We start from the raw sequence: 27198 nt of genomic DNA, 5'->3' as shown, positions 1-27198 counted from the left end.
ACAAGCCAGAGCATGTGTTCTCCTATGGGCAACCACAGCCTTTAATGCCACTCCAGTAAATGATGTTAGCTGTGCTGCCACTCCCCAGGGCAGCTTTCTGACTCCTCTCTCAAGGTAAGACTGCTTAAGGTAAGACACATGGCTTGCAAACAGAATCAAAGCTACTTACTGGTCTCTTAATTACATGCCATTAGCTGCCAGCTGAGCCCCCTGAGAGCCCCTGTGCTGCAGCTGGGGAGAGCAGGGAGGCTCTGCCTTAACTTGGGTGTCCAAGGAAAAGGCAATGCACAGCGTTGGGAGCATCCTGAGCCCAGACAAAATACCCCTACACTATCACAAGAGAGAAATACAGCATTACGACCCTCACAAGTTTAGAGCAACACCTTCCCTCTGTGCTCCAGGCACATCTGCCCCTGGACCTGTAAATGACTCTGTGGCTATTGGAAGAGGAGTAACGCACCTGTCAGGTGTTCAGCACTTCTCCCTATAGGCTGAGCATCCTACCTGTAAGCCTTCGCTCTGTCTTTCCCCCACAAGGGAGAAGCAAGAACACTTGGGCTGACAGCTGTCTGGGCCCTCTCTGCCCCTGCGCTAAGGCCCCGCCATTCCCTCCTCGTCACCTCCACGCCGCAACAGCGCCCCCGTGCGGGCACGGCCTAACGAGCGGCTCGCAGAGAAAGCAGCACTGCGCATGCGTGAGGGAGGCGGGTGTAGCTTCAGGGCCCCTGAGAGTTGCTTAATTCCCTTCCTAATTCTTTTTCCTCCCTCCCTCATAGTCTAGTTTTGTCCATTCAAGTCCAAGTCCAGCCACAAAGCAGGCAAATCTGAGTGACTCCTCTCCTTGTCCCACTGTGTCTTTCCAGCAGGCTCTTCAGAGCAGGCCGCATTTCCCTGGAGAGGGATTTTTCTAACCTTTTTTGTTCTCTGTTCTGTGACTTCAATATCTGTCAAATACAGAAGGGCCTCCAGACTGGTTCTTTTTGTGAGGCCTCAGAGGATAAATCATTTCCTTCCTCTTCTTGAGTTTCCCTGTAGCACTTCACTGGTGCCCTTAAAGGAAAATCTGTGCCAAGGTAAAAAAAAAAAAAATGGCTTCAGTTGGAGCAACTGTAGCTGAATTATGATCTTGTCCTTGACTGCTCACACACAGCAAGCAGGAAGCACTGAGGACAGCAGCATGAGAGTTTTTCTTTCTGTTATTTGGGTTTTCCCGGTAGGGATTTACCACAGCTGCAAGGCAGTGACTACATCACGAATGCCAGAGGGCTCCTGGCATTCCTATTCTCTCCAGAGAGCAGCACTCTGGGGAAAGAGGATATATCTAGTTCTTCAGTGCTACAGACCAAGAGGTGCATTAACTATACCCTAGTCTATATCATAGGTGACCCAGTCCTGTAGGTGCTAGCTTCCTGTGCTAGTGGGCAAATAGCTGTGGAGGCAGTGGGCGCTTTGCTGATATGCCCCATGAGAAGTGCTGCATGGCAGTACTGGTGACTGGCAGCTCACCTGACCTCTCCACAGGGCCCTTATGTAGATGTACTCAAAGGAACATCCTATAGAGTGTTTTTTTTTGTTTTGTTTTTTGTTTTTGTTTTTTTTTCTTGTACAACTCCTCCTGCCTTCCCCACACCCACAGCTAAATCTGGTCTCTACAGGACAGTGCAAGTGAGAACTGCTTGGTCTTTAGGGTGTAGCATCATTCACCCCTAGGATCCTGAAAGCTTGACCTTCATTTGTCAAGCCCATGCAGTCCCGAGGGGAGATTGCATCAAGAGGGCACAGAGCTGGCTGTTCTGAGCAGCTGAAGAAAGTGTACAACCATCTCCTACCTAGAACAGTTGCTCTTGAGGCAGGTGGTGACAATGCCTTGCAGAAAGTCTTTGGAATGAGCTCCTGCAGGGTCTTCAAGTCTGGCTCCTGTGCAAGAAAAATATTTCTTGCAAGAGAAGATTTCAGCTTCCCACTCCTCATAGGCTTTCCAGGGCCTGTGAGCAGTAGCTGAGTTACACACCCTTAAGAAGGATGTAGAGCAGTAAGCTAACCTTAGCCATGGTTAGACATGGGCAGAAAGTTGACTCTCTCGTTCTAAAGACTAAACATTAAGTTAGCATAACCAGTACAAAAAAAAATGATAGTGCAAGCTGTGCACACATTACCTAGCTCCACTGTTAGCCACACCATAATGCCTTCACAGTACCTTGTGAGTATATAACAACCCTTGTGAAGGAGCAGCCCACTTCACAGTACATCACAAATGGAGAATGAGCTTTACACACCTGTATGTCTTATGGAGAAAAAAATGTTGCCTTTCAAATCTCCCTTATATAATTGGATAAAGAGTACTTAACTCCTGTAAGGTAAATTCTGGCTAGGACTACAGATATTGAAGATGCTTGCTAGTAGTTACTTCTCTCTCTTAACCTGTCCTTGAGCATGTGATTCTATGATAAAGGTAACTAGAGTATCGCCTTCAGCTGATTTCAAACTGCCTTTTTAGAGATATGAGATACCACTCGACATCATGATTTCAAACACAACTTAACGCACAAATGCAAGGCACAGAAACCTTTTCTGCTGTGTAGCAGATGCGATGAGCCCTTGCATCTGTAAAATACAGTGAGAAAAGATGATTTTTTTTCTTAATCTTTTATTAAATGACCCTTTATTAAAAAACATAAGCATTTGTTAATATATAAATTTATAAAGTACCAAGTGCTTTTTGCTTCCCAGTACAGCAGGACTCAGAAGTGATGGGTAGATCTGGTGTTAATTCCATTTATTAGTTCCAAGGCTGCAAAAATTACCCACCAGTTATTGTCAAAGATGACTAATTTCATTCCTCTGACATAGCCATGTTACTCTTGCTTCACTTCAGTTAAGACATAGTTCCTGCTCACTTGACAGATATCAGTGCTTGCAAGGGACAGCAATACTGGAGCTATGAGAATTAGCTGATTCCCTACAAAGATGCAGGAATTTGTTTTATAAAGGGAAAGAATTCTGTATCACAGAATCACTTGAGCTGGAAGGAACCCTTAAAGGTCATCCATTCCCGGCAATGAACAGGACATCTACAGCTAACCACATGCTAATCGATAAGAGAATTCAGTCATCAAGAGAGCTCTATTTTACATTGTTTCTTAGAGAAAGTGCATCCTTTGCCTTGTGATCATCCCCTAACCGGAGTGGAGAAAAACAGTCACTGTTTTCAGAGGTTGACAATTCTGAGATCCCCCTGCAAGCTGCATGGTATGAAGCATCCCCAAGTTCCACCATCTAATTTTTTTAGCACCAAAACATCCTAAGGTAGAAAGTTCTCAAGTTGCACATTAAGACCTGAACACCAAAGCAGGACACTGGACTGCTGTGCAAGTGTTGTTGTACAGTGAAAAGACCATTGTACCCAATGCAATTGTTAGTGTAACTGAACTCCAAAGTGATCTTTTGTGTTGCTAACAATCTGTTCAAACACTGAAGAACAGTTGTCAGTTGCAGAGAGAAAATGAAGGTTTTTGATGTTGTTTCTTACTTGATCTTCCTCAAAAAAAACCCAAACCCTGCCATCTGCAAGAACTTGTGCAGGTGCCATCCATTCTCTACATGGTCATCTTGCCAGTTCTGCACCACCAAGCATTGCAGCACCATTCACCAAAAAGTGACCTGATTTCTGCATTATCTCCCATGGGAAAGCATGCCTTGGCTTGGTGGGATACACAGCTCTAATCACACTAGCAAGCTAGTCTTCTTGTGCAAAGCTTGAACCAATGGAATTGCATGACAGATTGTGAAACAACAGGAGCCCATTTAAAACAAACTTATCTAAAATGTCTCAGCATCTGGCAAGTGACCAGACAGGGCAAGGAAAACTGCCATACTTCATGTCTGTGGCTTATTCATTTTTTCTCTTAACAGTCAGCATGACAGGCAAGGTTTTCCTTTTTCTAAGAGAGGACTAAGTGTATTACTTGCAACAGATTTATACTGCAGATCATACATTTATATCTCCTCACTGCAACAGAATGAGGTAGCTCCTGCCACACTATTGTGCCCCTAAGAGGCACAATTAGCTCCACAGTTCCTGAAGGCAGTTTTTCTGGCATGTTTGTGATAGGAAGTGCTTCCACTCCTCTGAAAGCTTCTCTTCTGATCCCAGTACACATGCAAAAATGGTGAAATATGATGCTCCTGTCCTCTGCAACATTTCTTCAGCTTGAACAAGTCAGCTAGAAATCCCGGTTACCTGTGTAGTTGTCCTGTTCCTCCTTGGTCTCTCTGGCAGCACAACGTGTACTACAGCCCATTACTACATTCACAAATAAATACCAGGCTGGGGGAAGCACAGCAAATGTGCCCCAGTGACTGCTGTAGCCCCAGCTCTTCTGAAATCCAAAGTGCTTCTTTTGCAGCAGGACCCATATCCCTGCCTGCCAGCTGAGCACATGTAGTCCTGAATCCTGCTCACAGGCCTGAGTCCTTCCCTAACTGGTCCTTTGGTATGCCCTTTTCAGCTGGATTAGGCTTCAGGAACATCATCTGATCCTGTATCTTCTGCCTTGACCATGTCACTGCTGCTTGTCTCAGCATGGAGCCGCTTGTAGTCAGTGTGAAAGAAGATGACGTAGAAACAAGCCATGGCAGTGCAGAGGCCTGCCATCAACAGGACTGAAGCTGTAAACAAGACACACTTTTAGACAGTGAACTGAATCCTCATTCTCCACTGTTGCAAAAGTTTAGAGCAACTGCATGGGCCAGGTGACAATCTCCCTAAGGCTAGCCTGAGGACAACATACAGCTCAAGACTGGGCAACACTGGTTGGGTGAAAGCCAAATCTCAGCTCACATAACAAGGACTCTGAAAGATTACTTGAGTGAAATCTGCCAGGACTCTCAGGTTGGAGGACTTACATCAGTGCATGCAGTGTGTTTGTGGGAATACGTTTGCAAGTATTTGTGCGTGCATGTGTGTGTACAACTGTGTGTTGGGGGCTGGTGAAGAAAACTGCAACAACCAATTCCAACTCTCTGTTATGGGCAGGGTTGCCACCCACTAGATCAGGCTGCCCAGGGCTCCATCCAACCTGGCCTTGAACAACACCAGGATTGGGAACTCAAGGCTTCTCTGAGATTTACAGCCCTGATGAAGCCACATTGCTTTTTGGGGACAGCGAAATCTTGTTCCCTGTTAGCAAATAGAGCCGATTCTGGGAATTTCTGCTCAGCTGAAGATTTTATTTTAAAAAAAAAAATGCTTGCTAGTCTCCGTGTTATGGTGTGACACTAGGAACTGATGTTAGTATTACATAAATGAGAGATCAAAACTAGAATTTAGCCTACAGTGCAAGCATATTTGTGCTCTACTGCATCTCAGTTTGTCTTCTGCTGACTAGGAACAGCAGTGTGGAATAAGTCAGAGCAAAGCTGCACAGGCACATTACAAAACCTGTAACATCTGTGCATGCAGAAACAAAGGAATTAACCTTCAGTCAATGTGTCTGTAGTCTTGACCTGCCACACTGCAAAGCAGCACAGGCTTTGTGTGCTACATGGATAGGCTTTTTGCTAAGCATAGCTATGTGGTTAAACTCAGATATAGGTGCAGTAGAAACTGGTCTTGCAGGGTCCTCAGCAGCGAGACATGGGTGGGAGTGGGGGACATGTAGTGTGCAGCTGAGCATCCAGCATTGTTTCTTAAAGATGTACTTACTTGTCCAGTCCAGGGCTCCGTCCTGATCAAGAGCACAGGTGGAAGATGGGTCCTTAGAAACACGCACGGTGAGGGCTTGCAGCAGAATCATAAAAATCACACCTTCAATTTGGCTGTGGAGAGAAGCCAGCATGCAGTGACTACCTCTTTCACCACCAACAAAGACAAGTCCAGCTTCCTCAGTGCAAGGGAGCAATGCCCCTTTCTGGAACAGGGCCCTTTTGCAGAGAAAGCTGAAATCAGCTGTTCCTGACCTAGGCCCTTGGCTAACAGACTCTGGTTCACAGGGTGGCCACATCAGCCTTTCAGAACACCCCAGACACAGGGCTAACACAGCAGAATCACGGTGCAATCACTGCAAAGGTGAGAAGGTATTGAACTACAGCTGTCAAGGTGCTGAAGCTTAGTCACTGGCCAGAGACTTGGAAATACCTCTCACTGCAGGGGTGAGGACAGGAAAAAGATTTCGGCTTCCTCCTCATCACAGCTGGCTGGTAGCAGCAATGAAGTTCACAACCAGTGGGAGACAAGAACTTTCAAATCAAGTGTTTGCTGCCCCTCTTTGACTGGTTTTTCTTGCTGCTGCAGCTCCACCTGTCACACAAAAGTGGTACTGAGCCATGAATAACACTGCTTAGGGCTCAGTCATTCCTGCAGCAAAACAGTGCCAAAGCCTTTAGTGGAAGCTCATCAGCTCCACAGCTCAGCCAGCCACCTCATCCCTTGCACAAAGGCAATAGCATGGCTGATAGTGATGCTCATTCTGCACTCACAAACCGGTGTGTGCACAGGAACCCATGTTCAACTGTCAGCTGGATTTAACCTGCCTGCTTACCTTGCAACAAAAATTAGTCCTGTAGATGTGCCTTCTCCCACAGGATAGGAACACTCCACTGCCAGCTCCATGGCAATAGGGTACATGGCAAAACCAAAGAAACCGAAGATTGAGCTGGTGATGGCCAGAGCGATGGCCTGATTTCTGAACCGAGAAGCCTGCAGACAGGAAAACAGCACGAAAAGCTCACTGTCAGCTTTACTGCACAGAAAGTCTTTGAGCTCATAACCTGCATGAAGTCCCAAGCATTTGCTATCCACCAGCACTGCATTTCTTTACTCTTCAGCCCTCTACAGTCAACAAACTGCTGCTCAGTGAACATTTAGCTTTTAAAGACAAGTAACAGAGAGGATCAGCAGAATTATGTGAAGAATATGGACTTGATTTTCTGAACACAAACCCCAAGTGCACTTGCTTTATCTTCACCACCAAGTGAACCACACACTGTCATCCTGACAAGCATTTCAGGACTGGCATTTGCAGTGAATTACATGTGAGAATTCACTGGGGTACTACAGCTCAGTTTATGCTTAAAACTATTCTTTATCATGTTAGGTTTGTGTTTGTAACACTGGAATGTTTAAAACAAAAACAAACAAACAAAAAAGCCATGAAGAAAAAACCTGAATTATCCACAAACTTTGGTGATAAGCTTAGTGGTGATAAGATACTTAGTGCCAAAGTAGCCTCCTTCCTAGGTCTGGTGGAAAAAAAAAAAGCCTTTGTCTCACCACTAGAAAAGTTAAAAGCCCTGCAGCCAAAGTGCTGGTAACCCCGTTCCTTATTCATGCTTTAAATTCTCAGAGAAACAGCAGGTGTCTCACAGCAGTTCCAGAGGCCTGGATAGAGCTTGTGAAGTCCAAACTGTGTCTGGAATCAGAGTTCAAAACATCAGGGCACCAAGCAGACTTGGATGGGTGGGTTTTATTTTACTGCTTTGAACTAGTAGTTTATCTGTATGGGATAAAGGTGAAGTGATCCAATGTAAGTAAGTAAATTGCACCAATTCATTTATGTCCTGAAGCTCTGTCTGAGGCTCCAAAGGTACTCAGTGAAGTCTCCAAGGAAGGGTTTTTCTGTTAAAAATCCTATCTGAATAAAAGCTTAATAAATACTATGACATCAAATGACCTTGTTTTAAGCTGATGATTTACTAGATGGCAACAGAAATAAGCCCACAGGTGTGGTGCAATGCAAGGGAAAACTCACCACTGCAAATACGATGCTGGCAAGGGCACTCAGACAGAAACAGATTTTAGTGGACTCTATGAAATTCCTTGTCCGGTCGACATACAGCCCTAGCAGGAAGGCACCCAACAAGCCGCACACAGTGAACAGAGCACCGTCCAGGCCAGCAAATACCTGTGGGGCATAAAAATTAAGTAGCAGAGAAAATACAGTTTGTTAGAATGAGGTTTAATGTCATTGATCCACCTGCTTACTGCTAGTGGGTCACTCTCTTAGGCAGAGCAAGTTTTCACTGCAGGGTTGTGGGCAGTAAATAACTGGGCCCAGAATCAGTGCTGCTACACGTGTGTGGACAGCAGGGTGAGGGTGGTCTTGAGGTCTCAACGGATGACAAATTTTGGCATGCCTGGCAAGAAAGGCTGAATGTGCAGCAAGGCAGGTCAACATGTAGACATCTAATAGCTGGAGTTAAGAGTGTTTTAAGAGGACTCCACGGGGATACAAGCAGCAGGACTGAAGTACTGTATGCCAAAGGGGAAACACAGGAACTGGTGCAGCCCCTTGCTATTGCAGGGAGACAGCAGGAGGAACCAGCTGTGCAAACCCTGTGCACAGCTGTGAAAGCTGCACCTGGCCAGCACCCTGAGAATAATGGAGAACATCTGTGTTCTAGAGCAACTTCCCCTAAATAGTGTTTGGGGAAAAAAGGTTTTTAAATTGCAAAGAGGAGCCTGGACAGAGGCAGTAATAAAAACATAGATCATCCATTACACTGAAAGACTGACTGTGCTGGGCATTAATATACTGCTTAACATACATTAAAGAGTACATGCAAATAAGATATGAGACAGTGCAGCATATTCAGTTGTCTTCATTTTGTTCTGATTTGCTTAACAAGGAAATTGCTAGGATCACAGAAGACGTGGTCAGTGGGGAGGAAGGGAGAAAACTCACATTTGAGTAACCTTTTTCACAGAGGATTTGTTCTAGCAGAGCTGAAAAGCAGGTGAACATCCCAATTCCTCCTCCAAAGCACACTGTCAGGATGATGTATGGCTTGTTTCTCAGGAGCTAGAAAAAGAAGGTAACGTGCTTAAACAAATGGAGAAGGAAAAAAGGCCAGGCTGTGACAACAGACTTAAGGGTCAGATGCTCTGACCTCTTAGTTAGAAATGCTGAGGGCAAACCTGTGAGCGTCACAGGAGTATGGAACTCCTTGTGAGTTCGGCCAGCAGCCAAGTGAAAAACAGAAGCCACGTAAAAGGAGGAATCTCTTCAGTGCCCAGATTCTTCTCCATCTGTTACCACATCTGCTACCCCCTCAGAAAGCTTAGACTGTGCAGTGCTCTTGGAGGAGACCGGTGTTCTTGTTTGTACTAGCTAAAGAGCAAACAGCCCATAGCTGAATGGTCAGACAGCATCCCTCACAGCTTTGCTGTGAGCAGAATTCACTCCCTGTTGAAGAGAACCTTCCATGACAGACTTGGTGGACCGAAATCCAGAGCCTGCTTTCTCAGCAGATTTTTCAACACATCCCTGCTTGGCAAAGCTGCATCCCTCATTTCATCATCTCTCTGTTGGGTTCCTCTCTGTGCTACAGCACTTACCATTTTGAGTCCCGTGAAGAAAGGCTGAGAAGTGGAGTTAGTAGCACTGGCTGAAGGAGGTGTTGGAGGAACCTTCTCACGAATCCCCACGGTGGCCAGAAGACAGGCTGTTACGGCAGGGATAGCGTAAACACCTAGCTACACAACACAAAGCAAAGCAACGTTAAGTATCTTTCCAGCTCCACCATTCCAAACACATAAGCCAGCTGGACCCCAACCAGCCCCAGTGGCTGATAAAACCAGTTTTCATTTACCATCAGTGGGATGTGCCTTCCTTCAGGAACTAGTGCAGGTGACAGAACGTTTGCTATAAGAATACCCAAGGGATTGGCTGGAATAAAATAAAAATATGTTTTTCATGAAAGCAGTCATATTAATTTATTAATCTCTACTACCACTGAGCACCAGAGTAGCAGTGACCAGAAAAGCAACAAGTACAGACAGACCAATGGAGAAACCGGGAGATGAACATGTGAGAGAAGTTAACTGTGTGGTCTCGCTGTTGTCACATTTGTTCCCTCATCATCAGGCAATCCACTTATATCCATTTTCCTAAAAGACTTAAAGCTGGAAATTGATTTTCATATACAAATTATGGTGTCTGCACCCTCACAAGGCTGTTCCAGTAAATGCTAATAAGAAGTGACTTCATGAAGACAAACCACTACACGTAATCTGTCCTGATGTCATATAGCAGCAGCAACAAATACAGGAGAAATGTAAACAACCTCAGAATCCCACCTGAGCCTGGATCTAGGAAGGAACGTACCCTAGCATTAGTTGGGACACTTTTGAATGCAACGTGATGCCTTTGTGCATCACTTCCTCAGTCTTCTTTCAAGTTCAGTGCCAGTGCTTCACTGGCACCAGAGTTTCCTTATTCATCTACACATTCCTGCAGTATAATCAGCCATTTTAACAGCCAGCCAGCCTTAAAACATCAGTTTTTCACAGTAAGTAGAAAACCAGCATCCAACTGCTCTTGCAGTTCACGAGTAGGAGCTGAGCCACAGCTGGTTTACCTCACCCTTCTCCCTCAAGAACCCTGTGCACATCAAAAAGTGGCAGGTACCAAGAACCGCCTGGCCACCTTCTGCCATGTGCACTGGATGTGTTTGTCAGTTTCATTCTCAGAAGCAACAAACATGCCAGGATCTAGTAGCACTGTAGATGTATGAACATTTAGCGTGCAAAAACAAACAAACAAACAAAAAAATCAGCTAAATGTCCCCTTTAAAATAATGAGAATCCGTACTGCTAGGGAACCAGTCAGAACAGCCTCATATTACATTTTGTGAAGACTGTCCAGTAAGCGCACAGCATGTACCCAGCACACACCTTCCACAAGTCCTCAGTAGGAGAGTATTAATCATGTGTGGGACATCCCAGAGCTCAACCACTGAATTACACCAATATTTTGTATAGAACAAAGGCAGTTCTGCCAAAGCATCATTAATATTGCTGTAGGACACAACAATCGCAGCATTTCTGCTCTGTATTTGGAAAGTATTTGTTGTTGTCATCCAGGTAAAATATAACTTTAAATGGAAATAGTTAAAAAAACATTTCCCAAGGAGATGGATTAAAACTTTTGTATGTGGGTAAAACACGAACAGGAGAATTTCTCATGGTGTTCACAGGGATCCATTCTGAGCCCTGCACTGCTTCTACATGAGTAAGTGTGTGGGATTAATAAGAGGACTGAGTATGGTAAATACTGAAGAGCACCAATGTGTAATAGTGATCTCAGTTACTCAGCTGGATCCTGTGTGGAGGATCTGTTTCTACCTGCACACAGAAACAGCAAATCCTGCTTACAGGTACTACCAGTAAAGTAGTAACATGTAAGCATTTGCCAGTGAGGTAATTAACCACTGAAGTAAATGAACAGGCTGTGGCAGATGCTCCTTCTCGGCAATATTTAAACTGTTTTTAAAAATGAAATCCCAATTTTATACAGCAGGCAATAATGGGTATAACCAGACACCACTAATGGAAGCCTGCTAGACAGCAATATGCAGGCGTCGCAACAGATAATTATCACAGCCCATTTAGTCCTCACACTGATATCTCAGCAAGACACAGACTGAACAGATTCAAATCTTAAGTATCTACTATGCCTAGCTCTTCAGTTTTATTAATTCCCACAGATAAGTCCACTCATTCCTGTAAGGTCTGAGATCACTACATCAATGGTATACTATTTAGCTGCTCTGGATGCTCCCTCACTTGAAATAATCAAATTTCTAGATGCTGTGATCCTCCATCCCCAAAGCAAAGGACTGCAGTGCCCAGTGGTGTCCACCAGCACCTTCCGAACTCTGGTAGTACTGGTATCACAACACACAGCAGAGCTCCTCCTCCAGAAGGGAAGGTAAAGATCTATCTCAGTCCTGGGAAAGAAGATGTTCAACACTGTTTCCCCTACTCTAGGGAGGGTGAGGCAAAATAACTGCCTTGTTCTGACATTACAAATACCCATATTTCTAAATAAATATTCATGGTCTAGGTTTACCAACAGTACTGGGAAAGCTGTGTAGGTGTCCTTCTAAACTGGCCTTTACCCCTGGCTTATCCCTTCTGACACAACTCTGTGGCAGTGTGGGATCTTCCTCATACCTCCAGGTAATGAAGCTGGAACAAGCACGTCAGCCCAGTTTTTGGGCACGTCTCAAGGAGGGGAGAAGCCAGGGAAAATGTCACACAGAAGGAGGAAACAGGTCTTTTAAGTGCAGTATCCTAACTCTAGCAACAGATAAAGGAACCAGGAAATGGATGAGGTCGGAGAAAGCAGATCTGGTACTTCCAGTTTCCCAGCTTTCAGAAACTTTTGCTTAGGGACTTTACAAGTGAGAAGTAATTTCTGTGTGCGTAGTGCTGCTGCACTTAGCATATTTAGTGTGTTTGCATGGCCAGCCAAGTATATTTTACATGTGTACGCATGTACATATAATGGGAACAAATGCTCGGCCTTGCTACTGGAAGAACAGGTGAACAAAATTGCTCCTGCAGCCTCACCTCTATCTAATTACAGAATTTGATTACTGTGACCACAAGCATGCGCTCAACAAGTTGCACAGGTAAAGCCACTGCAGAGACTTGAAATTTAGTAATGCTAAGGGCTGTCCTCAGCAAAGATGGTCATCTTGTTATGGCAGAGGGAAAGGATGCTTTTAAACTCTGCACTTGGACATGTCTGAGGCCCATTTCCTGCTTGGTGGCATGAGAATGCCTGCCTGTCCTGTGAGGTGCCTTGAAGGTATGACGCCTTTGGTCAGAGCCGTGTTTGCAAGGCCTAACAGCTGTAGTAGAGAAGGCTTCCCTCAGCTGGCTGTCCCTGAAAGCAGTACAGATGCCAGCAGGTTCTGGAAGGTAACAAAGTTATTGTGTAGTTATCACTTACACATGGATGAGATCATATTCGCTGTTGCTCTCTGGTGATCCGGAAACCATAAAGCTGCCAACTTAGTTGGTGAAAAGATGACAAGAGGCTGAGCCAATGCACAGAGGCACTGCCCAACAAACAGGTACCAGTAATTCTGGGAGCCCAAGCTCATGAACTTCAGGACGCTGAACATCCGGATGATGCTACCCATCATATTCAGCCACGCACTCAGAATCACCTGCAAGCAGAAACAGCCATGGGTTGTGCGTTGTAGCCTGAAGGACAAAACTTAATGCAACAGCATAGCATAAACAAAGTAGCAGATGAATTCTGGGAGATACTGGGCTGTTAATAACTGCTGCACAGAAAGCTGCCTGCAGACTGTCCCCACCCCTCTGGATCACTGCAGGATGTTCCTGATCCAAAGATAACCTATTTACCAGACTCCTTAAGGAACAGCTCTGCCTAAGCTTTCATGCAGCTTAGGCAAGACAACAGACACTGTTGTGGAATTTAGTAGAAATCCAAAGTTCACTATTTTCACTCTGTTTTCAGGTTTTTGCCATCACCCACATATCTTGCTGCAATGACCCAAAGACCGTGGAAATGAGTTTTTCGGCACAGAAGTCCTTATTGTGTTCTGTTCCCTTACTGCTTGTTTCAGTGCCTGATCTCAAACCTCACAGCTTTTGGGAAGACTGTGCTGAGATCCCAAGCTGGCTTTGCACACAGCACACTGAGCTGGCAGAAGTTGTTTTTTTTTTCCCCACTAGCTTGCTTGCACCTGGCCCTGCATTCCTTAAACTGGCCCTACAAGCACAATAGCTGTGTTAACACAACTCCCTTGTAAACTCCTGATCTCACTAAGTTCTTTACATAGTTGAATCATGCTGCCTGTCCCTGTCAGCTAGTTAAAACAAAAAAATCCCAAGCAGAAAAAGGAAAGAAGTACAACATTCACGATGACTTTTCCTACTGTTCCCTCCTTCCAAGGTGGTGACAGCTATTGCTGAACTAGAACTGAGCTTTCAACACAGCCATCCTCTGCTGCACTTGGCAAAAGATTCACAATGTATATGCTGGTGCTTTGTGCAGCTAAACCCACAGAGTGGGTTCTCCACCACCTCTGGGTGAAGAGCCCTCAGGATAACTCACAGCACATCTGAGCCCCACACTGTCAAGAACCCACGTTGCCACCAGACCAAAGGGGATTGAGATGAGCAGGTACAATATTGAGAGCCAGTTGACCATCTCCAGGGAAATGTGAAAGTAGGCAGCAGTCTGGTCAGCCACTGGAGCAAATGTCAGCCATAGCTGCAGAACAAAGAGCAAAAATGAGTAAGCATGACTATCATTACCAGAATAGATTTTTAGCATCCCTGCAATCTCATTACATTGGTAAGAGGCTAACAATTCAGTTTCCTTCAACCTTTTCCAAAGGAGTCCAGGATCTGTCCTCCCTCCCACTTCTGCAGGACATTACTGGTGGGCTGCATGCCACTGCCTCCCTGCCTGCACTGGTAGCAGCATGAGGAGCACAAATAAATACAACCCTGGTACTGCGAGAGCTCAAGGAATGCTGTGAATGTGTTAATGCATCACATAAACAGCCTTGCCAGATACAGTAGAAAAATGTTGGTTTTCATGAAATGCAAGCCGATAGCCAATGTCTACCCCCACACACACCAACAAATCAAGATTTCAGATGTAAAAAGCTAAAAAAGATTTGCAGAGTGGAAAGCACGTGTAACCAAGTAAGGTGCAAGCATTTTGCCATGTTAATGACAACATCAGCTAGCACCAGCTGCCATATGGAGTGTTCTTCACTGTCATGCAGACTGTATAGCTGTGCACAGTGTGGCAACACCCCTGTAACACCTTTTCTGTACAGTCTGAAAAGGAGGAAACACAGGGATGGCTCACAAGAAGGGAGACCTTCTCTTTCACAACAGACAGCTCAGCAATCATCAGGCAGTCACTGCCTGCAGCAGCTCCCCAGTCTCAGCATGCTTTCCCATGCACCAGAACACAGCAGTGTGTGCTGTGAAAGTGACATTGCATGTCTGCCTGAGACACACAGTACTCCTGCTCCAAAGCCATACACCAGATTCCTCCTCTTTGAGCTAACAGATCATCAAAGTGGACACAAAAGACTTGAAGCAAACAGCCTCTGGCCTCAGCTGATTCCACCCATGCTGATGCAGCAGCCAGGAAGGAAGGACAGAGGAAAGACCTCCTGACAGGCTGGATATCAGTTTCAGCCTCTTACAGCCCATGAGAAGACAGAGCTAGAAAGCAGCAGCTGTATGTGCATGTGTATCTACAAGGGCCCTGCTGGAACAGGTATGGGTGAGGAACACGTGCCCATAGCCATGCAGCACACTTGTGTGGCTCTCCTTCCTCTCCAAGTGCCCCAAGTGGTGGTAGAAGTCCTCCAGGAGAGCGAGTCAGGAGCAAGCCAGCCACGTGTGAGCCAGCTCTGCCTGTTGCTCCCTCCTTTCTTCTCTGCCTTACTCAAGCTGACAAGCACAGAACAAGGCAGGAAGCACTCCCAGACTCATTCTGATGTGCATTTGTCTGCCCCCAGCACGAAGGCAAGAAGTTCCTTCTGCAAAGCAGTTTTCCAGCCTTTGAACTCTGCATTAAGGAAGCAAAGAGAAAGGAGGTTTTAGCCTCAGCAATCAGCATTTCCTGAGTATTAGTAAACAGTAAAGCTTTAGATTAAACACCCATGCACTCAAAACCACAGTATCAGTCTAACAAAACAAATATGGAAAGCAACCACAAGCATAAAAGTGTCACCTCTTACTCAAAAGTGTTGGCATGAGGCACCTGGGGAGCAATCACCTATGCTTAGCCCAGATGCGGTCAGAAGTACCACACAGCCCAGGACTTCAGGCAGAAACTGCATGAAATAGATGATGCCTACTGAAGGACTTCTTTTAAGTGATGCAAGGATTTCTTACACTACATTTTCAGCTAGCAGTTTCCAGAACAGCAGTATTTAGGGAAATGAGAATCAACCTCCAAGAAGACAGCGCTCACTTCACAGAGCATTGAAAGACAGAGGCTCTTAAGCCCATGTCAGAAACAGAGATTCAAGGAAGAGATAACTACTGTTTGGTGTAAAAGCCTTCCTTATACCTCATCTACCCTGCTACCCTCTCTCACAGTGAACTTCACGTGATGATGTAGAGCAGAAGTAGTTTCTATTTCATCATCACGTGGTCAGGCCTGGCTTCACTCAATCAGAATTTTAAAACAGAATGAACAAAGAAACATTTATTTCTCTGCCTGTCCTTGTGGCATGACTGAACATGTTTTCCTGTACACAAATTGCTCCTACATTGTCCTTGTGTCAGCTACAGTAATCCTCCTCTCTCAGAGCTACCTGCTGTCTGTCACTTTCACTGACACCAGAGGCCAATAAAAAGGAAAGCTGTGTGTGTGCATGAGCAAGAGCAGAACACAGGGTGTCATCACAGAAGCTCAGTCCACCCCATGAGGTGACCTGTTCTCTCCAAATGAGAGCTCAGAAGTTGGATGTGCTCACCATTTGCATTTTGCAGACACACCAACACAGGAATACCCACCACAAAGTACTGTACGCAGCACCTGAGCAGGAAGTATGGACACAACTCAACTTGCATGGCAGTTTTCATGCCACAGAACTGGTAAGCTAATCTTTCCATCTGGAACTTTTAAACAGAAACCAAACAAGTTGATTTCATGGCCTTTCAACCCCTCCCTCTGTTTTGATGTGATTTTCACCTGCAACATTTATGAGAAACATCTGCCTCAGAAATCGTTTGGTTACAACTTTCTATGTCAGCATACTTGGAAATTCCAGAGAAGTGCAGAGTAAATACCATAGGGTATTAAGTACACAGTTTTTGAAGTGGGGAAGTTCTGGACCAAGTTACTACTGTGGTAAAATAAGGCTGCAGACAATCAGGAGGCTGGCACAAGTCAGAGCAGACAGACAGTACCCTCCTTCCAGCAGCATGACCCAAGACATGGGTTCACTTGCAGGTGCATCTGAAAGACCATTTCAAGTATCTCTCGTGTTTCACTATTAACCATTTGCAAAGTCCAGGTCTTCCAGAAGGGCCTGTAGCAGCTTTGTACAGCATCCTTTCCCTATGCTGTCACTCTCACTCCTAGCCAGGACATCCAGGCATCTGGACTAACAGTGGCGCTTTCCTGTTACATGACGCTCTTGTGCTGCGCTAACCTAACTGCAAGCAAACAACAGACCTTCACAGTGCTTTTCTGCAGGACCCATTTTTGCACCTCCTCTTCCTTAGAGGATACATAGATTTTGTCTTAAGAGGGTACCTAAGCTTTTTGGTGTTTCAGTATACAACCAGATTCTCACCGTATGTTTTCATTTCTCCACCACAGCACTTCTGCATCATGGAAGACACACTCTTCCTTCCCATCACTGAATGTGCCAAACCTTGGCTGCCAGACAGCACATGCTCATGGTATAATAATCCACAAGCACATAAATCTACACTGCCTGATAACTATCAACAGTGCCCTCAATGAATTGGTGAGTGAATATTTGGGCATGCAACTTGGTATGGGGAAACTGCAATATTTACTTTGATAACTATTTAATCTGCTCAACAAATAGGTGTGATCTAGTGTCCCTTCTTTAGGTCTTTCAGAATTATGTATCTGTGGGCATTTAGAAGTTCCTGTGCCATTCTGTTTAATGTTGGAAGGGACCTCTAGGATCTTCAGGCTCAGCTGTCAGCCTACCCCTACTGGCCATGTCCCTCAGTGCCACATCCATATGATTCCTGAACACCTCCAGGGACAGTGACTCCCCCCCAGCCCATGCCATTGCCTCACCACATTTCTGAGGAGAAATGTTTCCTCCTGTCCAACCCGAACCTCCACAGGCGCAACCCGAGGCCATTCCCTTTCGTCCTATTGCTGTTACCTGTGAGGCTGAACCCCACCTCACCACAACCTCCTTTCAGGCAGTTGCAGAGGGAGATGGGGTCTCCCCTGAGCTGCCTTTTCTCTAGACTGAACAATCCCAGTTCCCACATCTGCTCCCCATAAGACTTATGTTCCAGACCCCTCATGGCTCTGCTGTCCTTAGCTGTCCTTAGTGCAAAATCACCTCTTTACCACTCTGTATTTGCAACAAACCCCAGCAGGAGATCCACTCGCTCCTTCTTCTGAGTGTATAAGCCTACTGGCCCAGATTAGCACGAAAGCCCAGCCAACTCGTGCTCCTGTACCCACGGGAAGTTTCAGCAGCACACTCCTTTAGCCTGAAGCCGTCCTTCACAGGCTCGGTGCCCTCTGAGCCTCCCAGCGGGCCCCCAAAGTCTCCTCAGTACTTCCACCTGCTCTCCATCCCAGCCTGGCTTCACCGCGGTGCTTCCTCGGGTTCACACGCGCGTTGCCCTCCACCCCCTCACGCCGTTCTGCCGCAGATCCCGCCGGTCAGAAAGGCCTCCCCCGCTCCCGAGGGGGCTCGTCCCGCCCAGCCCCGCTCACCATGGCGTTGGAGCAGTTCAGCAGGCACACCACGGCCAGCAGGAACCACCGCCGCCGGTACGTCTTGAGCCGGCACTGGCCGTGCTCCGCCAGCAGGCCCGCCGCCTCGTCCCCCTCCATCGCAGCTGGGACACGCTTGGCTCGGCTTTGCTGGGCTCTGCTCGGCCCGGCTCGGCCCCGCCTTGCTCCGCGCCTCCCGGGGCGTTCCCGGGCCTTTGGCACGGCTCCCCGGGCGGCGGAGCGGGCGTGGCGCCGGAGAGAGACCGGCGGCGTTTGGGCGGCGGTGCGGTTGTATGCGCGTTCCCTTCTCGCCCTTGATCTGATGGAAGCAGCGGCGGCGGCGCCCAGTGCCGAATGTATGGCGAGCAATGCGCCTTTGGTGTGTGCTGGCAGCAACTTCCCTGCTGGGCTGAGCTGGGAGCAAGAACTCGGATAGGGGGGATGCTTGCAGAGTGTGAGGTACAATGGTGTCTCGTAGCCACGGGGATCACGGCTTGGCCCTCTTTTTGTACGCCTCACCTGTCATGCACCTCCTTATTCCTTGTTGGTGCTCAGCTTCTGCCTGGTCTATCTCCATCAGCCTCTGTCTTCCCAGTGCCACCCTCTCTTCCCCCCAGCCCAGCACGTCCAGTACCCCTTTGCTATCCTGGTTTTTGTTCTCAGGGATGAGGCAGGCTGAGCCAGTTGTCACAGGCATGTCTCAGCTAAGCGGTTTCTTATTTTTAAGACACTTGTACTGAAGCTTCTTTGGTCTCAGATGTGGGAGCGTATGTGACATCCACTGGACATACTGGACAGTATGTGCACTGAGCAGTCTGCTAGGGAAAACAAAACAAAAAAAAAAAACACCAACTTTTTTGACAGTTGCTATGTGAGAAAAGGGTTTATCAACAACCAAGTAGTTAAAAGCTCTTTACTGTGGTTATAAAATGGGTGTGGAATGATTTATGACAGAGACTGGGAGAGGATTGTGCATCCAAAGCAGTTTTGCAGTACTGATCACTCACAAATTATGGGGTAATTCAGCTTGGAAAAGACCTCGGGAGGTGCCTGGTCCAACCTCCTGTTGAAACAGTCAGCCATGAGGTCAGACCAGGTTGCTCAGGGCTCAGCCTGGTCTTGAAAACTTGCACGGGCGGAGTGAACACAACCTCTTAGGGCAACCCATTCTACTGCTGGGCTGTCCTCAAGAGGAAGAAGTTTCTCTTTATGTAGTCTGAACTACTCTCTTTTCAACTTGTTCATTTCCCTTTCCTCCTTTCACATAAAGCTGAAAGCAGACCAAGTGCATTGCAATGATTCTCCCAGTGGATACAGGAAGGCTGGTTACATACCCCAAGGTCTTCTCCAGGCTGAATAAACCGCATTCCCTCAGCCCCTCCTCTTCAAGCAGCTGATACAGAGTCTGGCCATCTCTGTGGCCCTGCTGAGCTTGCTTGAGATTATTGATGTTTCTTTTGTTGGGAAATCTGAAACTGAACACAGTACTCTACGCATGACTTGTTAAGTAGAACAGAACAGTCCCTTCCTTCAACCTGCTGCCTGTGTTCTTGTTCGTACAGCCCAAGGTGCTGTTGGCCTTTTCTGCTTCTAGGGCATGCTTCAGCCTTATGTCTACCAAGCATCTCAGGAGGAGTCTTTACCAAGGTTATCCTATATATTTACAGCGGAGATTCTCCCCAGTTAACCTGTAAAACTGCAACAGGCTCTTCCTGCTCAGGGCTTTGCATCTTTGCATTCATTTTTGTGAGATTTCCTTGGCTACTTCTGCAGATGGTCAATGTCCCTCTGAAATAGAAGCCCAAGTATGTAGCACAGATATATTGACTGTTACCCCCACTTTGGTGTCACCTACAAACTTGACAAGCAGTACTCCTTTGCATCCTCCAGGTCACTCATAAATGTGCTAAACAGGAAATTTCCTAGGACAGATGGCATGGTACAGCCTTCCAATACAGGACGACCAATTAATGCATAACTCTCTGGCCCAGTCCAACCCATCCAACTCTCTATTCAGACTACAAAGTCTTGGATACATCCTAGTTTGAATACATTAGTGTTCTGGGACACAGCATTGAAAGTGTTGCTAAACTCATAGTAAATGACATCTGCTGTTCTTTGCTTGAAAGACCTTGAAGATTAGTGTGAAGGAGACGCTGATTTCCTCGTTTGTTTGTGCTCACTTTCACTAAATCACCCAGCTGTTCATTAACAGCCCTGCATTCTCCCTGTTCAACATTTTAACACTAATTTACCAGCAGAAACTTTTCTTACTACTCTTCATGTGCAAATCTATGCTCTAGCTTTGGTTTTCTTGATGCCATCCCTAAATGCCCAGGCAACATTTCTACATTTCCCTTTTATAGCATCCAACCCTGCTCACACCTCCTGTGTTTTGTCTTGTTTTTCCATAGTAATTCAGCTATGATTACATTCTTAGCCTAGGTGGTCTCCTTTCTTTTCCTGAGTACTGGGATGACCTGTTCTTGCCCTTGTCTTAGACTTGAGACCTCTTCCCTGCTTTAAAAAGTCGTAGAGTGAAAAGATGCTTCTTCCCATTCTTTGAGTTGAAGGAGATGGGAATAAAATGTCCTCAGCTATAGGACTAAGGCAGATATTTTACAGGTGCATTTTTGACTTGAATAGTAATGCGTAATTTGCAATCTTACTCATTTGCAATGAGTATTTGTAATATCCCCTTGCTGCACAGATATCTAATTTCTGCTGACACCACAGGTTTTACGTGCTAGAGTGCTAATGTATTCTTCTCTGTCTTGAATCACATTCCTTACTCTCTGAGAAATAGGGATGAAACTGGTACCTGCAAGTATAATTAAAGACCACGCAGACTCATTAAGAGCAAAGTGTATGCTGCGTGGGAGAGGAGATCAGGATTGCTCCAGCAGCTTTTATACATTTTGTTTACTATTTAAAATAGCGAGACTATATATACATATATACATACGTATGTATTTAGCTCCACAAAAAACACAGTGACTAGTGCTTTTGTCATTACAGTTCTGTATCCAGGCCTGATTTTAAATAAGCATGGAATTTTGGATTTTGGCCAGTCGAGACCTTTTAATGCTAATCCTTCTGTCACCAGTCTGTATTTGTGCAATTCATGACAGAGAAGACTCCAAAGACTCATTGTGCATACCTGGAGGCATTCTACTTGTTTCCACAGTGCACGCCAGGAGAGGTGCCTTTGAAGAAACTAGTGAAATCTCCATTTCAATACCATCACAGTGCCAGCTTTAGGAGTAGATCACATATAAGCAGATATATTAAAACAAAATAAAACAAACAAAAAAACAAGCAAAGCAAAACAAAAACCAGGGTGCTTGCCAAACACATGTAGTAAACCAGAGAGAGTGATTTTTTAGACTGCAAGAAACTATTATATATGCAAGTTCCATATGACTGGCAGGTATGGAAAGAAAGCTGGAATGCAGGAGTCACTACATGGGTATGTTTGCTGACTGCTGAAACAGATGCTTTCCTCCAGACAGATTAGGTGCCTGCTTGGCTTGGGAAAACAGAAGAGTCAAATCAGATAGGTACTGAAGGAGAACCATTCACATAAGAGAAGTGAATAAATTATTGTTATGACGACATAAAAATTGTTTGTGCTCTGTCAGCTCTATTAGTGCCTTTTAGGATGAAGGCTTCAAGGAGATAAATTGTATTTTATCATTTTGTTTTTCCTATGGAAAACAACCAATTTCTTGTCTTTGCAAACATCAGTAGATGAAACAAATTTAGAATCATTAGCTCTCACAGTAGTTAAAGTAAATCATTTCAAGTAAAGTCAGCGCAAAATCCAACAAAGTGTTTCATCTTGAAGCAAAAGGCAATTTTGAGAGTTAGTCTTAGTGATACAGCCTTGTCTTTGTTCTTTGTCTTTAAAAGGATTTCTCACATTACCTTTTCAAGAAATTAGTCTGTGGATGGAACTGAGCTTTTCCTGCCAACGCCATTAGAAGTTTCCCCCTCGGGAGCACGCACGTTTCCAGAGACACCTCTGAGCCGGGCCCCTTCCCGAAGGGCTGCAGACAACGTGTTCCCCAGTGCTGGCGATGGTCCCTGTGCCCTAGTCCCCACCGATGTGCCGCCCGTGCCTGGCAGAGGAGGCCGACACATTCACATTGCAACAGATCATTGTTCACATAACCAGAAGGGGGTGTTCACTGTGCATTGAAGTTCCTAGTTCTGTTCTTCCTCTTCCCTTTTCCTTGTTTCTGCAAGAGAAAACTAGCAGTGGTTGGATGATCTGTGCCTCGCTTCCATGCGTTCAGCTGTTTTAGTGCACTTTGCAGGGGTCTTGAAGGCTTTTTTTTTTTTTTTTTAATTATTATTATTATTATTATTTGTGATAACTACGATTTCTCCCTTGTGATATTTGCCATGTGACTGGATGCACTCTTTGTTTCATACTCTTTCAGCTGGATGCTTTCCCTGACAGATGGAATTCCCTACCCAAACACTGCTTGAAACACCAAAGAAGATATCACCGTGCATGATGCAGTCAATGACTGCAGACAGGTTCTTAGAACAATTTTTCCTTTCCAGTAGTCAAATTCAAAGATGTATTCTTTCTGCTTTATCCCACTGTAGGGATAGAGAGACCAAACATAATATGCAGGGCAACTGAGGCTCCAGTAGCAGATCTCAGAGCAGTCAGTGAGAAGGATTTGTAGCACACTTCTTTCCTCTTTGCTTTGTCTCTGACTCTGCTGGCCTGAGATCCCCAGCACATTGGTTCTCAGCCCCTGTGTCAGAGAACAGGACACTCAGCATGTTCACATACACACCCTGCAGCAGATGCAGGCATGCAGGTTTAATTTACTGTCATCTTGCAATGTTATTTTGTGCAATTCAAGACTTTATTAGGTACTGCAGGCAGGAAGTGGCGTCTGAAAGCCTCAAAAAAATAAGTGCCCTGTTTAAGAGTAGTTTCAGTTCTTCTTAAGTTTGTGAAATAGCTGTTGACAAGAAATTGTTGTTAAACAGAAAAGAACAAGATGGGTCCTAAGCCAGACCAGAAGGTAGAGAAATGGATCAGTATACTTATTATGCATATCCCTGACAGTATTGGAAATGAGAGCTGGTATGCATTTGGGAAAGAACAGTTTCCTTAGTACTGCACTAGAAGGTCCCACTCTTTGCCAAGGGAACGGTCTGTGATCTGTATGAGTAACTTGAGTGGCCACTCACAGAAGCTTGAGTGCTCCAGGAGATCCAGTTTTGTGCAAAGAAGGGGCCAAGCAGAGCATTTGGGACAGAGATCTTAGGGTGCTAAATGCCAGCATTATTTCCTGATGACTTTTATATCTGCTGGCCATCTTCAGTCATGGTGAATGGAAGGCTGTAAATCCCAATTACTCTGATGTCTTTTAATGATGCCTTTATAATGTAAGGCCTTGCTGAGGGATCTAGATACACTGGAGCATTGGGCAACTGGCAATAGCATGAAGTTCAGCAAAGGAAAATGCTGAGTTCTGCACCTGGGACAGAGCAATGCCAGACACAGGCACAGATGGGACAAGTGGCTGGAGAGCAGCTCAGCAGGAAGGCACCTGGGAGTGCTGGTGACAGCAGCTCAGCATGAGCCAGTGCTGTATCTGGGCAGCCAAGGGGCCAACTGGATATTGAGGTACATCAAACACAGCATAGCCAGCTGGTCAAAAGAGGTGATTCTCCTGCTATATTTAGCACTGATGCGGCCTCATCTTGAATATTGTGTGAGTTCTGGGCTCAACAATATGAAAAGGTGTTTAGGTCCTTGAACACACGCAGAGGTGGGTAGCAAAGCTGGTGACTGGGCTGAAGGCATGATGTCCTGTGAGAAATGCTGGGGGCACTGCTCTCCTCGACCCTGGAGAAGAGGAGGCTGAGGGCTGACCTTACTGCTCCCTACAGTGCAATGAGAAAAGGGAGCCAGGCTCTGCTGCTGGGAGCCGGTGGCAGAATGGAAATGGCACATTGGGAAACATTTATTTACCATGAGGGTGGTCAGACACTGGAATAGGCTTCCTAGAGAGGTGGTTGATGCTCCATGCCTGTCAGTGTTCAAGAGGCATTTGGATAATGTCCTCATTAATATGCTTCAACTTTTGGTTAGCCCTGAAGTGGTCAGGCAGTTGGACTTCATATCACTGTCGGTCCCTTCCAAATGAACTATTCTATTCCATTCTGCTATGAATTTTCTAAAACTTGGCACCTGGGAAGACAGACCACCAGTACTGTGCAAAGAGCAGGTAGCAGGAGCTCAGGTATTGTCTCTTTTGGCAACTACCCAGAAGCTCCAGGTTAATGCCTTTTTTCTTGGTGCGTTTTTCAGTTTTAATCATTCTTGGCTCTTGTACTGGATCACAATATTGCTCAGAAGGTATGTGGGGAATAGTCTAGGTCTTACTTCAAATCTGTTAGACTGGGATTGTATTTCACAAAGTACTTTTTAATTTTAATTTTTATTTTTATTTTTATTTTATTTGTTTATTTATTTATTTTTCCTATTCTCCTGCTGAACTATGCACTTGCTTCCCACCTTGCACAAAAACTCAGTTCTCATTTCAATGCTTAATTATTTTAACGCATAGTTCTAAAGGCAGTATGATTTTATAGAGACCTCCAGGGTTTATTATGTGGAATTCCTTTTACACCCCTGCAGAGTCACTGGTTACTCTTGATCCAGTAGAGCTACTTACATCAGAAGTAGACCATGCAGCAGTTGACTTGTTTTCTGTTCCTTGCTGTCACAGACACTAGCATGGATATTTTTAATACTACATGTTTTTAAAATCAGAGTGGCTGCAGATAATTTTGAATACTCATAGGGAGTAATTGGCATATATATAAATTATGACTTTTTTATATTCTGTGGCTTAAGGATAGGAAAAGGGAATCATCATCTGACTTAGCCTGATAGAGCATACACATTGCAAACTTTCTAAGTGATAGACCTGAAACTGCCAAGGCAGAAATGTAACTCATTTAAGTGTTATTCTTGCCTTTACAGTTGCTGAGGAGGTATGTTACGCTGTTATGGAACACCATCAGGGATTTTTCATAAAATGATCATGGACAACATTCAAAGGACACAGGCTGGTAAAGATTATTCATGTAGAATTGATTGCGTGTAAAACAAATGCAAATTGCAATAGCAAAGCCAATGCATCCAGTCATCCAGGCTGATGTTGCAATATATGGTGCTGACTCTTTACTCATACAAAGAAAGAACTATACAAAAAACTGTATAGTAAAATTATATTGCATGAATGCTTTAAAATCCAGCTGTGTATTTGTACACAGAGCAGGCCATCAACTGTATTTTTAGGTAGACTCTCTGGCTGACTGAAAGGTTGCCAGTAAAAACCCATATTTTTAATGTAAATGGATGAGTTTGTGCATTCATTTCTTAAGAGCTAGGTTGCTTATTTTCCACCAATACATTCAGGAATGAGTAACACTACTGGGGAAAGGACCATGCCCTTATCTTTATCACATCTGAAGTGCCATGAATCACAACAGAAGCTCCTGCTTCCTCCTGAGCCACCAGGCCGCAACTGTGGAAGATGTGTCTGGCTGCTGACAGTAAATCAACCTGATCTCTAGGGCTTTTTCTCCAGAGACAGCCAGTATCAGCTCCATAATACAACTATTTGCTCTGTTGAGTTACTGAACACTTGACATGAGATAAGAAATTGAGTTACTCAAGATCAGCTTTAGGTTCAGCACCGAAGTCAGAAAAATCAAGTGGGAGAAGGCTGTATCTTAAAATGTACTTTCCCTTTAACTAGTTCCTTTTTCACTTGTCACCAATTAGGACAGAGATCATATCTACCGTGATGTACAAAGTACTGATATCTACCAGTGGTCCATGGTCTCCCTGGACCCTGCACATCACCATGGTGTGTTCATAAGCTTTCCCTGTAGTCCACTGCTCTATGCTTATCAGTTCTGACACTGGAGAAGTTTGTAAGTTCTGGGGCTGAGATTAAGACCTTGGCTTCTGTTACCTGTTTTCTAACACAAACAGGTAAGTTTTTCTGCCTCGAACCCTGCTATAACTGCTTCAATCTGCATTTGGTAGTGTGAAAGCAAAGGCTCTCAAATAATGAGGTTTCCCTCCGCATTTCAAACACTTTTGAAAAAGCAGAAAGCACTATTTCTTTCTCTCCAACTTAGCTATGCAATCTTTCTCTCATAATTTCATTTTCCAAAGGGGAGCTATCATACACAAGATTTGCTGATATAATTCTTAAAATCAAAGACATTTATGTGTTCAGACTTAGCTAATTTTCTTGTTTGTTTTCTTCCTATCATACAGCAAAGTTAGTAACCTGAAAAGCAGTAGTACAAAGTCCATTTTACTTTCCTAACTTTAAGTTCCACATCTGTGTTCACACAGATAAAAGACTTCATAGCTAAACAATCAGTGAAGTTCTTGTAGAGCTTTTCAAGCACTTATTTAGGACAAAGTTCATTCCCTTTTTGTTTTGTTTTGTTTTTTTAAATCTAGGTCTAATTTGACAAACTAGATGACAGCATGTTAACTAATTAGGAAAACACAAAACTAGGTAGAATAGTTATCAGTAAACAGCTTGATAACATTCAGTGGCTAATCCAGAGTAATTATTTTGAAGTCAGTAATGAAAAAACAAATGGAAGTACATATTATGATGTTGCGTAACTGCAAGCTAAACCAAAAAATACCACAGCTTAGCTAATTTCACTGATAAGCCACACATCCTAAAGACGAACTAACAGTCTAAAATACATTTGCGTGCAATTTTGCGTGTTTTTTTAATAGTGCCAGTGTGTAAAGAAACACTATTTTAACATATTTGTTGTATGTTGCTGCTATGTCCCAGACGTTAAAAAAGTCTGGAGAACATACTTGGTTGAATCTGCCCAGCCTCCAGGATAAAAACACCTGATATAGGTGCCTTGGTTT

At 44.9% G+C, this 27198-nt stretch overlaps 1 protein-coding gene across 2 annotated transcripts; it reads right to left on the bottom strand.

Annotated features, from left to right (window-relative positions):
- Positions 1–2631: 2631 nt before the first annotated feature.
- Positions 2632–22275, bottom strand: SLC49A3 (solute carrier family 49 member 3). Of its 2 annotated transcripts, none has more exons than XM_032441310.1 (10): positions 22167–22275; positions 13875–14033; positions 12738–12957; positions 9589–9665; positions 9335–9472; positions 8682–8798; positions 7749–7901; positions 6540–6697; positions 5705–5817; positions 2632–4668 (listed from the first exon to the last, which is right to left on the bottom strand). In XM_032441310.1, the coding sequence occupies exons 2-10, from the start codon at positions 13968–13970 to the stop codon at positions 4514–4516; spliced, it is 1227 nt and encodes a 408-aa protein (XP_032297201.1). In that variant the 5' UTR covers positions 13971–14033; positions 22167–22275; the 3' UTR covers positions 2632–4513. The 2 variants fall into 2 exon arrangements, with proteins under 2 accessions (XP_032297201.1, XP_015705008.1); XM_015849522.2 differs by lacking the exon at positions 22167–22275 and adding an exon at positions 18240–18818.
- Between the last annotated feature and the right edge of the window lie 4923 nt (positions 22276–27198).

The sequence above is a fragment of the Coturnix japonica genome, chromosome Z (assembly GCF_001577835.2).
Source record: "Coturnix japonica isolate 7356 chromosome Z, Coturnix japonica 2.1, whole genome shotgun sequence".
NCBI lineage: Eukaryota > Metazoa > Chordata > Aves > Galliformes > Phasianidae > Coturnix > Coturnix japonica.
Note: the sequence above shows the minus strand (reverse complement) of the source record. Positions and strands in the feature narration are given on the sequence as shown.

Bases quoted from the DNA above. Each gene is read 5' to 3' on its own strand.
- SLC49A3 (XM_015849522.2), bottom strand. From the start codon at position 18,359: ATGGAGGGGGACGAGGCGGCGGGCCTGCTGGCGGAGCACGGCCAGTGC. The intron at 12,958-13,874 runs GTGAGTTATCCT...TTCTGCTTGCAG, and splicing joins GTGTGGGGCTCAGATGTGCT to GTGATTCTGAGTGCGTGGCT. The intron at 4,669-5,704 runs GTAAGTACATCT...TCTTGTTTACAG, and splicing joins CGGAGCCCTGGACTGGACAA to CTTCAGTCCTGTTGATGGCA.